Here is a 17,167-nt window from a genome sequence, read left to right on the forward strand (position 1 = left end):
TTGCACCCTTTCTAGCCACCATAATATTTTTTCCTTCCATCAGCATTAGGTGGGCTCTTGGTTGGCAGAACTCAAAGGAAGTTACTGAGATGTGCAGAAGGGCTCCATACCCAGCTTTTTCCTCTTTTTTTTTTTTTAATTTTTATTGATTTTTTACAGAGAGGAAGGGAGAGGAATAGAGAGTTAGAAACATCAATGAGAGAGAAACATTGATCAGCTGCCTCCTGCACACCCCCCACTGGGGATGTGCTCGCAACCAAGGTACATGCCCTTGACGGGAATCGAACCTGGGACCCTTCAGACCGCAGGCCGATGCTCTATCCACTGAGCCAAACCAGTTAGGGCCAACTTTTTCCTCTTGATGGACAAAGACTCAGGGACAGACCAGGGCCAAGGAGGCGAAGTGCCAGGGATACCAGATAGTTGACAGTAGACTCTTTGTGAGGTAATGAGTTCTCCACCAAGAAAATTGTTTAGGCAAAGACTGATGTCCCTCTCTGAGTCAATGCAGAAGGGCTTCTCCTGTTGGGAGTCAGTTTGGAGCAGGGTTGTTGATCCATTCATTCATTTAGTCAACAAATATTTATTGAGCACCTATTATATACTAGGTACTGGGCTAAATACTGAGAATGCAGCAGTTAACAAGGCAGGTACAACTCCTGGGCTCATTCAAGTTGTACCTGTTTTGCTAACGGCTGCATTCTAATAGCGTAGAATTTAGCAGGGGAGAGGGAACCTAAATGAATAATTATACACATAAGTGTATAATTACATGTGTGGTAGAATGATCGCTGAAGTTGCTTCAAATAAAAGATTTATGATTCTGTATATAAAATGCTTGGCTTAGTGCCTGGCACATAGTAGGTGTTCAGTAAATGTTACTATTGTTATTTCCTAACCATAGAAGCCTATGGCAATGCATTTTTCTCCTCTGAACTTCTGTGTCTCTTATTTCTCATTTGCCATTCAGCTATAGTTTTATCATGAAACTTTTATTTATCTTGTGACTACAATAAACTTAAAGAAATTACAATATTACCTACCAAATGATGTTGAATGGGTTTAATTGGTTTAAAAACAATTGTTCAAACTCATCCACGTCCTTGCCCATGTTTTGCAAACCAAGAACACAAACAATAAAAGGAGAAGAATTCCTAGCATACCTACCCGCATCTCAACTTCTTCGGGCCAACAGCAGTCGGAGCAGAAACAGGGATATTACCCGCTTCTCTGCCTGAGAAAACGAAAGCTCAGACCAGCCAAGTGCTTTGCCCAGTACCTGGGAGGAGCTGTAGCTTCACTTTGAATCCCAGCTGGAATACAGATGGGAAGCTGAGACTCAGGAAGGTGCTGGGACTTGTCAGAGGTCACATGGCTAAATGGCAGAGCTGATAGAGGACTCAGGGCGCCTGACCCTCAAGCCTGTCCTGAACCATCCTTTCCCAATACCCAGGGTGCCAGGTGCCTTCCACGGACCAACAGGTGCTGTTAATAACGAAGGGGAGGGGTGGGATCCTGCACATCACAGGGGTGATGGTCACAGGGCCTGCTGGCAAATAGCAGGTCTGAGGACGAACTGGGCTCCTAGATACAGCCCAGTGTGGACCCACAGTTAGCTTCAGTGCTCCCTTTAAATCTCCAGACGCTCCCTCACCCGCCATTCCTTTATCTCCCCTCTCTAGGCCACAGACCCGTCTACTCTCCTTCCCCCTTATTTTTGCCTTTGGCGTCCTGTGCTCATTGCGCCCCCTTGTGGCTAATAGTATCCACTGCAGCCTTGGCAGCATCTGTTGCTGGGAAAATCCGAGATTATAGATGTGGAAATGGAAGGACCCTTGGAGATTATTTTACAAACAATGTCCATTTCCCCCAGTGGAATTCTGGCTCCCAGACCAGTTTCCCAAATTGGCTGTCATTGAGTATATCTTTGAGTCGGAGGGACACGTCAGGTTCAGGGTAGGAAATGACCCCCATCTGTTCACAGAACTCAAATCTCTTCCCTTGGGAGGAAAGTAAGCTGCACCCCTCTTGCTTGCGCTAATTTCACTGGGCCTGGGGCAGTGGATTCCCTGCCCCTGTCTGCTTCTTCACAAAACACTAAACATCCAGAGGGCACAGCCTGGCTCTTTAACAACCTAGTGCTACTCCCGTAGCTGGGATGCAGGAGGCCCTTGTAATGGTTGGTTATGGAGTGCCTGGCATGTTCTCCCTCTTTTTTAAAATTCAAGTTTGATTAATTCAAAATATGATGTGCATTCACACTCAAGTACAAAAGATTAAAAAGTGGCTCTGTTCTCTAGCCACCCAATTCCCCTTTAGGGAAGCAACCAACATTTCAGCTTTTATGAATCCTTCTAGAGATATGAAACATAGATAGAATACACTGAGTGGCCAGATTATGATGATCTCTGAATGCCCTGGGAACAGCTTTGCCAAAAAGGCAAGGGTGTTGTCAGGCGTCCTCAAACTACGGCCCGAGGGCCACATGCGGGTGTTTTTGCCGTTTTGTTTTTTTACTTCAAAATAAGATATGTGCAGTGTGCATAGGAATTTGTTCATAGTTTTTTTTTTTAAACTATAGTCTGGCCCTCCAACGGTCTGAGGGACAGTGAACTGGCCCCTGTTTAAAAAGTTTGAGGACCCCTGAATTAGAGAATGCCCATGTGCCTTCCCAGGCGCTCTCTACAGGAGTAAGGGCTCTGGAGTCTAGTAAATTCCTCTCTCACACTCATTGGCAGTGTGATTTTGAGCACATCCCCTAACCCTGTGGTCGGCAAACTGCCGCTCAAGAGCCACATGCGGCTCTTTGGCCGCTTGAGTGTGGCTCTTCCACAAAATACCACGGCCTGGGCGAGTCTATTTTGAAGAAGTGGCGTTAGAAGAAGTTTAAGTTTAAAAAATTTGGCTCTCAAAAGAAATTTCAATCGTTGTACTGTTGATATTTGGCTCTGTTGACTAATGAGTTTGCCGACCACTGCGGCCTAACCTCTTCCGCCTGTTCTCTCATCTGTAAAGTGGAAGAATAAAATCCAAGTCTCAAGGTTTGCCCTGAAGCTTAAATGTGTAATACTCATAAATGCTTATGACCCATTCTCCTCTTTCCTTCTAATCTAATGGTGGAGACATCGAACAGCATTAAACAGCCCCAAACCCCTACGAAATCAACGGGACCGAGATTATCTAGACGCCGGCCAATCAATTGTGGTCCGTGCGCCGTGCGCAGAAGGCGAAAGGATCTGGGAGGGAAGAGGCGCCCGGCTCAGCTTCCGCAAAACACTCCGCACGCCCGGCTCCGGAGGCCCCGCCCCTGGGGACGCCCCCTCCCTGGGGACGCCCTGGCTGCGCGGCCATCACCCTGGCAACACCACCTTCCGGTCTGCTCTTTCCCCGCCCCCACTTCCGGTGTGGGATTACGAAACCGCCTGGCGACCCGATAAGGGTTTCCGGGAAAGATCTAGGCCCAGGGGGCTGCGTTTCCGGGTGGAGCGCGGTGGAGGGAGAGGTTTTGGGCTGGGGTCGCGGGGCCTGAGGTCGCCGTCCCCTCCTGCTCTCGGGGTTCGGCGCAGCCATGGAGAACGGAGGGCGGCCCTCGCTGGGCCAGTTCATCTTCCTGGGCACCAGCTCCGTCGTCACCGCCTGCCTGTACTCCGTGTACCGGCACAAGGCCCAGGTCGCCCAAGAGCTCAAGGTCAGTGCTGTCCCCAGCCGGCCCTCTCTGGCTCCGGTCATGGTGAGCCCACAGTTCGCCTTGGGCCGGGCCACCGTCGGGAACTATCCAAAAGAGGAAATAGGCCGAGGAGAATGTCCTCCGGGCAGGGAATGGAGGACCTAGGACCAGAATTCGGGTATTGGGATAACTGCTTCACGACTCCTTTTCTGCCAAGCCCCTCCCATGATGCAGAATGAATCTTGACTTCACGACTCGATTCAAATGTTTATTGAACATCTAAGCTGCAGGCTCTGGGGATATCGCTTGGGTAGAACCGACAAAAGCCCCTGCCCTCATGGAGAGTCCATTCTACTACAACCAAGACAGACAAGGGACAAACCAATCAGGTGGTGTGCCAGGTGGGGATAAATACTACAGAGTCACGCAGGGAGAAGGGGGGGGGGGGTGTGATGCTGGAGAAACGGAGGCTTGCTATTTTAAATAAGGTGGCATTTGAACAGAGCCGGGAGGATGAGGGGGGCCTGCAGATGTCTTGGGGAACAGCAAGTGCAGAAACTGTAGCTACTCAACTCCTTGCTTCTACAGACGCTTCCTTTTTTAATATTTTAAGTGACTTTAAAACTAACCCTCTCCAGCTGCACTTTACAGCTTACATAAGACATCCCCCTCTTGTTGTTTTTTTCTGCACAGTAATTTTTGAGATAAAGTGAAAATTGCCTCCAGATTGCAAATCAGGAAGTTGGGCGCAGAGGAACGGTCTTACAAGTTAGTCAGGTTGAAACTGAAACTTAGACACTTAGACCTTTTAGTTCCACGTGTGGGATTTTTTTTTTTTTTTTTTTTCTGATTGAGGACATTGCTTTACGGTGAATGGCCCACGAGAAAGAGATGGACCTCATTAGGCTGGAAACAGGGCCCTTATCTTTCTTCTGATTCAGTACTTGATTAGATGCTCAGTAAACGTGGATTCGTTTTGGCCGACATTCTTACGCTACAACAGTTAGGGTTTAATTGGACATTTATTGGAAAGATGGATTCCTAAACCCACCAACTTCGTTATCAGATTGTTTTCTGATAGTTAATTGTTTTAGAAACAAATGTGTGAAATCTTCTCTGTGAGAGGAGTTTTGGGATCTGTCTGGAATGAACCAAGTTACCAAACAATTGAATCTGTGGTGTGAATGGGGTCCTAGTGAGATTCCAGCTCCCTTGTTCTTCCCCTAATTAAATAGCCAAGTTACTTCGGAAGTCATTGGCTGTGAGTGTAACTGATACTTCACTTCCTGACTCAGAAATCAGGTTGCATCAAGTGGGCCTGATGTGGGATTCTTTGAAACGGTGAACTCTCCGGCACCCGTTTTTGGATGACCTTAAAAGCTTTGCCAATTAGTTCCTAAATGAGGATGGAAATGGCCCCTTTTTGTAAAAAGATTTGGGACTCCTAATGTTTTAGATTCTATTTTTTGATCAGATTACAGGACTTCTGTAGTCAGGTTTGTGTGTTATCGCTGCGTATTTCTTATAGCGATGGGAATGCATGTTTATTGCATGCCTACTATGTGCCAGCCTCTGGGCTAGATTCTTTACATCTTAAGGTCCATATAATCCACAGAAAAATTCTGTGAGATCATGCTCCCCATCTTTTACATTTTTGAAAACCGAGACTTAGGTAAATTAAGTTGCTCAGTCAGTAGATGCATTGAAGCTTGATTCAATCCCACATCTTACTGACCATACTCCTCTTCCAGCCCTTTAAAAAAATTCTAACTGGCCATCCCCTGGTGGATACTTTACCAGCTGTGTGACTTGGGACAAGTCACTTCACCTCTCTGAGCCTCAGTTTTCTTATCTTAGTAATTGAGGCTAATAATGTCTACTATATAAGGATGGTGTATGCATTAAATTGATTTATACATTTAAAGTGCTTAGCAAAGTGCTATAGCATTTGTTAGTGCTTATGTATTCAGCAAATACATATTGAGTGCCTGCTATGTGTCAGCTTCCGTTCTCAGCACTAGGGGGACATTAGTGAACAAGACAAGCAGGGCCCTAACTTTCCTAGAGTCTAATAGTCCAGTGGAGAAAGACAAACAATAAAACAAGTAAATACACTGTGTTAGCTGTTATGGCTATTATTGTAAAATTTTTCTTCACAGTGTAGGTGGTTAATAAGTGTTTGTTGACCTTGCTCATTTACTGTGTAGCAGTCGCTTAATCTTAGAGTGATTTAATATGTGTGCAGTATCTCATCTTCTCTCTAGAGGTAACTTATCTGGCATCCTTAAGATTTGTTGATGGCAATACTGTGAAAGTGGAAACTGCCCTTCATTCATCCCTGAATCCCTAGCGCCCAGCACTGTGCCTGGCACAGAGATGCTCAGGAAATGTTTATTGATTTGATAACTTTTTTCATAGTTTTGAAAGAGCGGTTCCCAAGCACAGCAGGTTGGAAGCTGAATTGGAAAGGGTGGGAGAACTAGCGGTTGTCAGAGGAAGACAGCAGCAGATGTCGCTGTGCGCACCTGATTGTGAAAGGGAAGAAAGACAAACTGAATATAGAACAGTGCTTGGCACCAGGTAACAGATCGTGCCTGTAAAGCAAAGGCACCCCTTTATGATGGTGTACAATGCAGGGCGTGAGTTCATAAAGGCCTGGCGATGATAATGCCTACTAGGCACTTGTTTAGATGCTTTACACATGAACCTTTGGATGTATGGTTCTGTATTGTCAAGAAGAGATTCAAATATATTCAGCCTATGGTATACAAATTGGTTCATAAGTTTCATTTAAAAATGAAGATGAAAAGGAGTGTATATTTCCATTAACTGGAGAAAGGATATGCCCGGCTGGTGTGGCTCAGTGGTTGAGCATCGACCTAGGAACTAAGAGGTCATGGTTCAGTTCCCCATCAGGGCACATGCTTGGGTTGTGGGCTAGATCCCCAATAGGGACTGTGCAGGAGGCAGATGATGGAGAAGTCAACCTGCGGGTAGGCTGCACCAAGCCTTAATTACTTTAAGATGTGGGAGCCCCTTTCACGTCCCACGTGGTTCAGGGTTCGGGTTCTGGAGAAGGCTGCACACAAATGAAAGAGACTAGAAAAAGATTTAATTTGGGAATATTGGGGGGCCAGGCGGGAGCCCACCTCTAGTGGGAGGACTACTGCCTTGCTTTGGCCTTGCCATCCCTTTTATTGAGACTACTAGTAGCCCGTTTGCACGAAGATTCGTGCAATAGACCTTCATTCACCTGGCTGCCTGCACCAGTTTTCTGCCGGCACCAGGGACCCAGGCCTTGGCTGTGGCCACCGCCTTCTGCCTTTTTCAGGGTCGGGGCTTGGCCCCGGGCGGTGGCCTTGGGCTCAGCGGCACCCAACATCCTTGCTAAGGATCGCAGGAGCCGACCCCCAGTGGTTTCCTGTGATCCCTGCAGGCTCCCCGCTGGTGCCCAAGGCCCGGAAAGCCTCGGCCCCTGGGACCCCCGGGAGGGGCGGGAGGGGCCGGGCCACGCCCCCGGGGTGCCGATCACCCCAGGCACCCCCGGGAGCTGCAGCATGGGCCTGGCCACGCCCCCGGGGTGCCGATGGGCCCGGCCACGCCCCCCCGGGGTGCCGATCGCCCCAGGCGCCCCGGGGAGCGGGGGCATGGGTCCGGCCACGCCCCCCGGGGTGCCGATGGGCCGGCCACGCCCCCCGGGGTGCCTATGGGCCCGGCCACGCCCCCCGGGGTGCCGATCGCCCCAGGCACCCCCGGGAGCGGCGGCATGGGCCCGGCCACGCCCCCCGGGGTGCCGATGGGCCCGGCCACGCCCCCCTGGGTGCCGATCGCCCCAGGCACCCCCGGGAGCAGCGGCATGGGCCCGGCCACTGGGCACCGCCATCTTGATCTTCTCAACGGCGGATATGCCACCCGGAGTCCCGCCCTCAGCCTCCTGCCGGCCAATCGTGGGCATAGCGGAGGTGCGGTCAATTTGCATGTTTCTCTATTATAAGGTAAGATGGGATACACCCATTGCCCTTAGGCAGGTAATTCCAGTAACAGGCAGATTATCTTATCAGGAAGGATGTACATGATTATTTGGTGGGGAAGTTGCCTCAGTTACCATGGTCTCAATTAGATATGGAGTGGTGCCCTTTGACTTGGTCCCCCAACCGGCTCTGACCTTTACGGTGCCCTTTGACCTGGTCCCCCAACCGGCTCTGACCTTTCAGAGCTTAAGGTTGATAAGCCTTCCACATCTTTCTATTAGTGAGACAATGATCGGTTTCCGGCAGCAGCTGATTGATGATGTTTCTCTCTCATCGATGTTTCTATCCGTCTATTCCCCTCTCTTCTCTCTAAAGAAGTCAATAAACATATTACACACACAAAAAAGAATATATGTGACATCCCATTCTGCAGATGGCAGAGGGAGGCAGTGCCCCATGCCTGTTTGTATGTTGAAACTTCTCAGACACAGCTTTGGAGTCTGAATCTCCTCTAGTCTCCTTCCTGCCTGATTTCCTCCTCCTTTCAACATGAAAAAAGTGAATAGTCTTTTTCTTTTTTTGCCCTTTAAGTGTGATTGAACATGTCAGTATTCAGTAGTCAGTTTAACATGTTGTTTGCATTTAGGGAGCTAAAAGAATCCACTTGGGTGAAGACTTAAAGAGTATCCTTTCAGAAGCTCCAGGAAAATGTGTGCCTTATGCTGTTATTGAAGGTATGTTTATTTATTTGGTAAAATGAAAAGTAACTTCCTCTTCTAAAAGTTTGTTCTTGGCTGATGTGTGTATCCGTGGGGCAGTAGTCCAGAACTTGGACTTGGGGCTCAGAAAGACCTGGATTATTGCAGTGTGACCTTGGGGAAATTGCCCAGCCTTTCTGAACCTCTGTTGTCCATCTCTAAGAGAATGTCTACCTTACAGGGTTGTTGTAGTGCTTGGAAGAGTACCCACAAAGCATAACTCATGTTGATCACATTGTCACCATTTTGATTAGTGAAACGAACTCCAACTAAAAACAAAATTTAAATGACCCTAAAGGGAAAGGCAGAGATGCTTCGGAAAGAAAATAATTGGTTTCCATTTAGGAGCTGTGCGGTCTGTTAAAGAAACGCTCAACAGCCAGTTTGTGGAAAATTGCAAGGGGGTGATTCAGCGGCTGACCCTTCAGGAGCACAAGATGGTGTGGAACCGAACAACCCACCTCTGGTACGTAGCCTTTCTCCGCCGGCTGAAACCTGACAGCTTCTCCTGAGACAGGGAGTAGGCCAGTTTCTTAACGGTGTTAATGTTCTGTGTGTGGTCTGAGGACCTCTTAACTTAGTCACCTAGGCATCTTGTTCAAATGCAGGTTCCCGGGCCCCGTTCCAGACCTGCCGGACCAGGGTCTCCAGGACAGGGGCTGGAATTCGTTGATATGACCACCAGAGTTGGAAACTACTCACTTATGGCATGGATTAATGATTTCAGTATTTATTAAAATGATTTTGTGGATTATTTTGTTTTTAAATGGAGTACCATTTTTCCAAATGACCCTAGTGGGTTTTTGTTTTGTATTTTTTTATTATTTTTTATTATAGTAAGAACACTTCACAAGATCTATCCTTTTAACAAACTTAAAAAAATATTTTTATTGATCTCAGAGAAAAGGAGAGGAAGAGAGAGAGAGAGAGAGAGAAACATCAATGATGAGAGAGAATCACCAATTGGCTGCCTCCTGCATGCCCCCACTGGGGATCGAGCCCACCACCCGGGCATGTGCCCTCACCAGGAATTGAACCTCGACCTCCCAGCCCACAGGACTAGGCTCAACCACTTGAGCCATGCCGGCCTGGGCCCCTTTTAACAAACGTTTAAGTGTAACGGTACAGTTTTGGTAATTAGAGGCGTACAGTTGTACAGCAGACCTAGAATTGGCTCATCTTGTGTCACTGAAACTTTGTACCCATTCAATAGCACCGCCCATTTTCTTCCCCTGCCCCTAGCCCTTGGCATCCACCATTCTGCTTCTGTAAGTTTGACTATTTTAGATACCTCATATAAACGGGATTATGCCGTGTTTGTCCTTCTGTGAGTGGCCTAGTTTGCTTAGCATAGTGCTCTCCAGGTTTATCCATCTTGTTGCATATGGCAGGATTTCCTTAAAAAAAAAGTTTATTGATTTCAGAGAGGAAGGGAGAGGGGAGAGATATAGCAACATCAGTAATGAGAGAGAATCATTGATTGGCTGCCTCCTGCAAGCCCCACACTGGGGATCGAGCCCTCAACCTGGGCATGTGCCCTGACTGGGAATCGAATCGTGACCTCCTGGTTCATAGGTCGATGTTCAACCACTGAGCCACGCCGGGGCAGGATTTCCTTCTTTTTATGCTGAATAATCCTCTGTGTTTGTGCGTGTGTGGCATTCTTTATCCACACATCCGTCAACGGACATGTAGGCTGCCTCCCTGTTTGGCTGTCATGAACAATGCTGCAGTGAGCGTGGGCATGTAGATCTCTCTTCAAGATCCTGATTTCAATTCAGTACCCAGAAGTGAGATTGCTGGATCACCTGGTAGTTCTGTTTTTAATTTTTTAAAGAATTGGATATTGCCGAAACTGGTTTGGCTCAGTGGATAGAGCATCGGCCTGCGGACTGAAGGGTCCCAGGTTCGATTCCGGTCAAGGGCATGTGCATTGGTTGAGGGCACATCCCCAGTAGGGGGTGTGCAGGAGGTAGCTGGTCGATGTTTCTCTCTCATCGATGTTTCTAGCTCTCTATTCCTCTCCCTTCCTCTCTGTAAAAAATCAATAAAATATATATTAAAAAAAAAAAGACTGTATAAGATTTGAAGAATGTAATGACAAAATTTAGCATAAAAATGATAAAAAAAAGAATTGGATATTTATTTTAAAGTGGCTAAAGGAAATAAATGGTAGAGGTGATCTATGATGGTATTTGTTGCCCACTGATAGCGCCTGAGAACCTAACAAATTGAGGCACTTGGATAATATTGATTTCTCTTGTCCTCTTCTAGCTACGCCAGATTTTACCCTGTCCTTCTGGCATGTATGCGATCTCCATCTCTTCCTGGGCGTGAGGTGTTTGCTTGTCCTTTATTTTATCTTGAGTTCTCTTATTGTTTTAGGAATGACTATTCAAAGATCATTCACCAGAGGACCAACACGGTGCCCTTTGACCTGGTCCCCCACGAGGAGGGCGTGGGTGTGGCCGTGCGAGTGCTGAAGCCTCTGGACTCGGTGGATCTGGGCCTGGAGACTGTGTATGAGAAGTTCCACCCCTCCATCCAGTCCCTCGCTGACACCATCGGCCACTACATCAGCGGGGAGCGGCCCAAGGGCGTCCAGGAGACCGAGGAGATGCTGAAGGTTGGGGCCACCCTCACAGGGGTGGGTGAACTGGTCCTGGACAACAACTCCGTGCGCCTGCAGCCCCCCAAGCAGGGCATGCAGTACTACCTGAGCAGCCAGGACTTTGACAGCCTGCTGCAGAGGCAGGAGTCGAGCGTCAGGCTCTGGAAGGTCCTGACGCTGGTGTTTGGCTTTGCCGCGTGCGCGGCCCTCTTCTTCATCCTCCGAAAGCAGTATCTGCAGTGGCAGGAGCGCCTGCGCCTCAAGCAGATGGAGAAGGAGTTCCGGGAGCACGAGGCCCAGCTGCTGAGCCAAGCCAGGCCCGAGGACCGGGAGAGTCTGAAGAGCACCTGTGTCGTGTGTCTGAGCAACTTCAAGTCTTGCGTGTTCCTGGAGTGTGGGCACGTGTGTGCCTGCACCGAGTGCTACCAGGCGTTGCCAGAGCCCAAGAAGTGCCCCATCTGCAGGCAGGCGATCACCCGGGTGATTCCCTTGTACAACAGCTGACAGTCTGAAGCCCCATGGTTACCCAAGAAAGGAAGCTCTCCCCTTTCAGGGGTTTTTATCTCTAGGCCTTAGAAGAGTAGGGTGGGGAGGGGCAGCTGTTATCTCCAGGTATGACCGAGGGAGGGAGGTGAGGGGCTGACCAGACCTCACACCTCTGACCTGAGAGGGAACCCTTCCCAGCACACGAGAATCAAAGCCCAGCCTGGGTGTGTGTGCTGGCATGGCCTCCCTCCCCGGAGCCCGCTGTGTGACTGAACACCTCATCGCTCAAGCGCCGAAGCCAGTGATCTTCAGCTCGTGCTCCTGTGTCTTCGGGTCCTTCCTGGTGACTTGCTGATTCTTGACTTGAGCCTTAAATGACTCAGAGAGGGGCAGAGTCGGGCTCAGTGTGACGCACGCCTCACGGAGCTGCCTCTGGAGAGACTCCGAGTCTCTCTTCCTTTTGCTCGCTCCCCAGGAGAAAATCGTAAGGCTGGACACGTCACTGTGTCCCTTTCCCCTACCTGCTTGCCTCCTAAATGCGTGCACCTTGCATCAGGACAGGAGACTGAAGTCCAGCATCAGCTTCTCCCGAGCAGGGCGCGACTCTGAGCAGCAGACGGAGAGCGTTCACCTGGGGGGGTGGGAGTGGTGGGCTCGGCGGCCCCAGCAGGGGTGAGGACGGCCAGCTCGCTGCAGCCCTCCTGGTGCCTCTGCTGCCCGGAAGCGCTGCCAGAGTAGGCCCCCCCCACCCCCACCTCCCTGATGGGGACTGGTTTTCCCTGCCTGAGGGAGCTGCAAGGCCTCACCTCCCACAGGAAGCAATAAGGACGCTGCTGCCCAGCCCCGGCTGTCAGCTTCTCCTGGCTGTCAGCTTCTCTCCGAGGCCCTCACCAGCCAGCATCCCGAGCACAGAGCCATGTCCCGGCTCCCCCTCCCGCAGTGAAAAGGCGACATGCCGTGGGTGTAATCACATCGCCCCTTCCTTCGTTGCCTTCACCCCTCACCTGCCCCTCCTGTTTGTGAGTGGAAGAGAAGTGGTCCGAGGTCTCGTACACAGCTTTCTTTTCTCCCTTCCCGCGTTGAATGTTCACTCTCTCCCGATCCTCCTCTGTGCGGGGGAGGAGGGGTGCTCTCAGGGGCTGACACCACTTCTGCACAGTGTCCGCGTGGACAGCACAAATTAAACGTGTTCCAACCAAGTGTCAGCCTGTTGCTTTGTCAGTAAGGTTCATGGGTTAGGCCCAGGCTCCCCCGGTGGAGTGGAAGGGAATCCCACTGTGATGGAATGAACTAGAAACCTGGAGGCCTGGGTTTGGGGCTCCCACAATTGCAGGCCTGAGGAGGAGTCTGGCCAGCTCAGGAGGGCCATCCTGGAGGGCAGCCCGGTCTTCCATCCTGAAGAAATCTGTTCTGACATCCTGAAAGCTGAGCAGTGGGAGAAGGGCTGGGGTGGGGTGTTGAACAGCAGGGAGGAAACAACGTTTAGCGAGTAAGAGTGCTGTACTAGTGTGTGCTCTTGAACTGAGTTAATCCTCACAGAACCCGTGCAGGCTCATGGGATCTGCATTTCCGGATGAGGGAGTAACCCCAGATCTGTTCACGGGGCCAAGGGCACAATGCTAGTAAGCGCTGGGTCTGAAGTTGTTTCCAAAGCTCCCCATCATCATCCACACCAGCAGTGGGGCTCATTCCCTCAGTGCTCCCAGGAGCGCCCCACAAGACACTTGTGCCCCAAGTTATGAAAAGGCGGCTACTGTGAAGGAGCAGGCACAAGTGGCGAGAGCCCACTTACCAGGGCTGAGTGTCCAGTGAGGTGTTAAGACCCTGGTTTTAATGGGGTATGTTGGGGCAGGGCAGGTGTTTGCGGGGAGAGGGTGGTCCAAGGGAATGCCCTCTGAGCGCCCTGAACGCACCTGCCCCCATTTCCTTGTCTTTTCTGCAGTTACTGTGTAATTGGGTCCAGGTTTCAGTAGAGAATGAATGAACTGCCTGGGGGTGAGGGGTATTATGTGGAAATATATCAAGAGTTCAGTCCTTGGCATAGATTTCATGAATAAATCTGGTCAAAGGGATGGGAAAGAAGGGAAGCCAGCCTGCGCTACATCAGCCCAACCCCCCGGGCAGACTTCAGCCTCCAGTACCTCAGAGAGCCAGGGAGATGCAGGAGCAGCCATGGTCCCTGCCTCCGAGCAGCTGGTTGGGAACGCTAACATGCACGTCCCTAGTTCTGAGTTTGAGGTCCATGCAGTCCTAGCCTGGCTGGGACCGAGGCTGTCTCATGACCTCGTTCACTGTGGCAGTTCCCACTTTGCATTTTAGGGGCCTTATCTGCAGGGGGGTTGGGTGGACTGATACTTGCGGCCCAGGTTGGGAGTGGGTGGTGACAGAGACAGGAATTTGGAAGTTCTCAACTGACGTTGGGATTGTTGTTTTGATTCTTTGCCAAGTCGACCCTGATGTTCAGTCACTTCAATGCTAGGACACAGCGGCAGGCAGGGGTCATCTTGAAGAACTGCTCCTGGTGTTTTGAATGTCTGTGCTCGGCATTTTATATGCAGTAATGCTTGGCGTCCTATAAAGTGGATATTGTTATCCCTCCTCACTTTACAAGCGAGAAGAGTGAAGCTCAGTGGGCTTGTGTTTTGCCTATAGCCTCACATCGAGAGCCAGGCGATGTTCCATTCTTTATGGGCTTTGCTGACCAATCAGGGCGGGCCAGATTACCCCTTTTTATAGGTGATGTGATTTTCCCACGGCTACCAAGGTCTGACTAGGAAGCCTACACCCTGGGCTTTTATCACACCAAGCCTGAGAGGCTAAGGAGGAAAGCTGTTCAATAGACAACGGGATTACAGACACTGTTTTTCGAGGCAGTAATCCAGGCATCAAGTCACCAGTCACACCCGTCTCACATACTGCAGCTGGAGGCTCTGAGGTTCCCCAGCTCACCCTGGTGGAGGAGGAGCTGGAAGGCAGGTCTTTGGAATCCTAATTCAGTTATGAAAAATTCAAGAAGCAGCCCTAGCCGGTTTGGCTCAGTGGATAGAGCGTCGGCCTGCGGACCAAATGGTCCCAGGTTCGATTCCAGTCAAGGGCACGTACCTTGGTTGCAGGCTCCTCCCTAGCCCTGGCCCTGGTCGGGGCTGGTACTGGAGGCAACCAATTGATGTGTTTCTCTCACATCGATATTTCTGTCTTTCCCTCTCTCTTCCACTCTCCCTAAAAATCAATGGAAAAGTATCCTTAGGTGAGGATTAGCCACAACAACAACCAAACAAAAAAAAAAAGAAAAATTCAAGAAGCAAACAACAATATGTGGAAAAAACTACAAAACAATCTGACAAACTCGGCCAATCTGACGCCCTTTCTTTACAGCCCTGGTCCTGGGCCATGTGCACTCCAGCAGGTGCTGGATCCGGGGCTGGTGGTCCCACCAGGGCCTCAGGAATGCTCACTGGTGGGCATTCATCTAACGTTTGCTAAATGTGCATTCTGTGCCTAGAAATGCAGAAGTGAGTATGACAGTCTGGCGTCACAGGGTTCAGAATTGTCTCTGAGCGCATCCTATTGTGCGTGTGAGGCGACTCTCAGTGGTTGGTGCGGGAACCCCTTTCACGTCCCGCGTGGTTCAGGGTCAGGGTTCAGGTTCAGGGTTCGGGTTCCGGACGAGGCCGCACACAAATGAAAGAGACTAGAAAAATATTAATTTGGGAATATTGGGGGCCAGGCGGGAGCCCACCTCTAGGGGGAGGACTACACCCCGCTCTGGCCTAGCTATCCCTTTTATTAAGATCATGGGATACACCCATAGCCTTTAGGCAGGCAATTCCAATAATAGCCAATCAGCAAGAATTTACATAAGACTAACAGGTGGAGGCTGCTTCAGCTACCAATGTCTCAACTAAACAGTGAGTGATTAGCTCCGACCTTTCAGAGCTTCCAAGGTTAACCAGCTTTCCGTTCATTGTCCACACCTTTCTGCTAGGGGGCAATGATCGGTTTCCCACAGGTTGGCAATACGTGTGGCTCACAGGATATGGTAGCTGGGAATGGCTTTTGACACTGGCCTGGTTAGAGCAGATTCCCTGACTATTCAAGATAGACCCACCGAGGGCAGTAGCTCCGTGCTGAGGAAGAGCCAGGCAGAGAACATCGTCCACAGAACCTCGCCTGGGCTAATTGAAACACCAACCTGACCAGGCCCCTTTGCTGAAAGCCCTCCCCCAGGCTCCCTTTTCTCTCCAGGCCCAACCCCGGCTCCTCCGTGGCACAGGAAGCCTGCGTGTCCTGGCCCTGGCCACCTTTCCACGCCCCTCCGCATCCCTCTCTGTATCACACTTGTGGCTCCAGCAGCACCGCTGTTGAGGGTCCTTAAACATGCCACGCTGGTTCTTCACCTCGCTCACATCTAACACTCAGCTGTAGCTCCTACAGAAAACCTTTCCTGACCCTCCCCACCCATGTTAGGGGCCCCACCTCTGAGATTCCATAATACAGTCTTCCTATTCCTGCTCTTACCCACATTGCCCAGGTCTCGGGCAGGAGTTGTATCTTATTTCTTCTCCAGGACAATTTGTAAGTTGTTACTATACACGGATTGGCTAACTTTAGTGCTCGCTCTTTGCTAGGTATCGCTAAGTGCTGCACATGATAGTATTGATTCCTCACTCGGAGGCATGTGTTTGCATCATTCTTACTTTAAAGAAAAGGAGATCAAGGCCCAGAAGGCCAAGTGTTGCCCAGGAACATGAGAGAGACAACGTTTAAGCCCAGGCAGTCTGACTCCAGAGCCCGAGCTCTTTAAAAAAAAAAAATATATATATTTTTATTGATTTCAGAGAGGAAGGGAGAGGGAGAGAGAGAGAGAAACATAAATGATGAGAATCAGAGAATCATTGATTGGCTGCCTCCTGCACGCCCTCTACTGGGGATCGAGCACACAACCCGAGCATGTGCTCTTGACAGGAATCGAACTTGCGACTCTTCAGTCTGCAGGCTGATGCTCTATCCACTGAGCCAAACAGGCTAGGGCCAGAGCCTGAGGTCTTAACTATGGAATTCGGTCTTCGGACATGGAATTAATGAGTAAATTAGCAAATGAAATGGATGAGGTAAAACAATCCTGGAAGGCTGCCTGTGGGAGTTGGCTTTTGGACCAGACATGAGGGCCATGGCTTGGTTCTAAGGAGTGAGGGAAGGACCTCTCTTAGAGCCCGAGGTAAAGATGGATAGAACATGTAGAGAAACATCATGCCCAGTGGCTTCATTAGAGCTTTGAGGAATCAACACAGGCAAGTCTGGACAATGTCATTGCATGGTGGTAAATGGTCTGGTCTGGGAGTCCAAAGGCTGGCTCTCTCTCTCTGGTCCTGGCTCTCTTGCTGTGTGGTCTTAATGGAGGGATTTAACTTCTCTGGACCACAGTTCTGTCTATAAAAGGAACAATCTGAATGAGAAGCTTTCCCAGGCGCCATTCAGCTCTGATATTTTGCATGTCTATGAGCTAGCAGGTGGACCGTCTCCAAGCTAGCTACCTGCCACAGCCTCAGAACCACCTTCCCAGAAAGCCAGGGAGCTCAGCACATTCTCTCTAATTAGGTAGTGTTAACTTATTAATTTTGAATGAGATAAGTTTCTTTCTCTTTTTTTTTGAGATAACTTTCCATGTATGATG

General features: G+C 49.9%; 1 protein-coding gene across 1 annotated transcript; it reads left to right on the plus strand.

The window, feature by feature from the left end:
• The first annotated feature begins 3,413 nt into the window (after positions 1–3,413).
• Positions 3,414–12,692, plus strand: MUL1 (mitochondrial E3 ubiquitin protein ligase 1). Its single transcript, XM_079778352.1, has 4 exons — positions 3,414–3,688; positions 8,285–8,372; positions 8,742–8,862; positions 10,782–12,692. Exons 1-4 carry the CDS (start codon positions 3,569–3,571, stop codon positions 11,509–11,511), a joined length of 1,059 nt encoding a protein of 352 aa, XP_079634478.1. The 5' UTR covers positions 3,414–3,568; the 3' UTR covers positions 11,512–12,692.
• The last annotated feature ends 4,475 nt before the right edge of the window (positions 12,693–17,167 follow it).

The sequence above is a fragment of the Cnephaeus nilssonii genome (assembly GCF_951640355.1).
Source record: "Cnephaeus nilssonii genome assembly, chromosome: 7".
NCBI lineage: Eukaryota > Metazoa > Chordata > Mammalia > Chiroptera > Vespertilionidae > Cnephaeus > Cnephaeus nilssonii.

What these genes read in the sequence shown, in the direction of transcription:
- MUL1 (XM_079778352.1), top strand. Translation starts at nt 3,569, where the DNA reads ATGGAGAACGGAGGGCGGCCCTCGCTGGGCCAGTTCATCTTCCTGGGC. An exon ending in AGGTCGCCCAAGAGCTCAAG is followed by an intron (nt 3,689 to 8,284) that starts GTCAGTGCTGTC and finishes GTTTGCATTTAG; the next exon opens with GGAGCTAAAAGAATCCACTT. An exon ending in AACCGAACAACCCACCTCTG is followed by an intron (nt 8,863 to 10,781) that starts GTACGTAGCCTT and finishes TTATTGTTTTAG; the next exon opens with GAATGACTATTCAAAGATCA.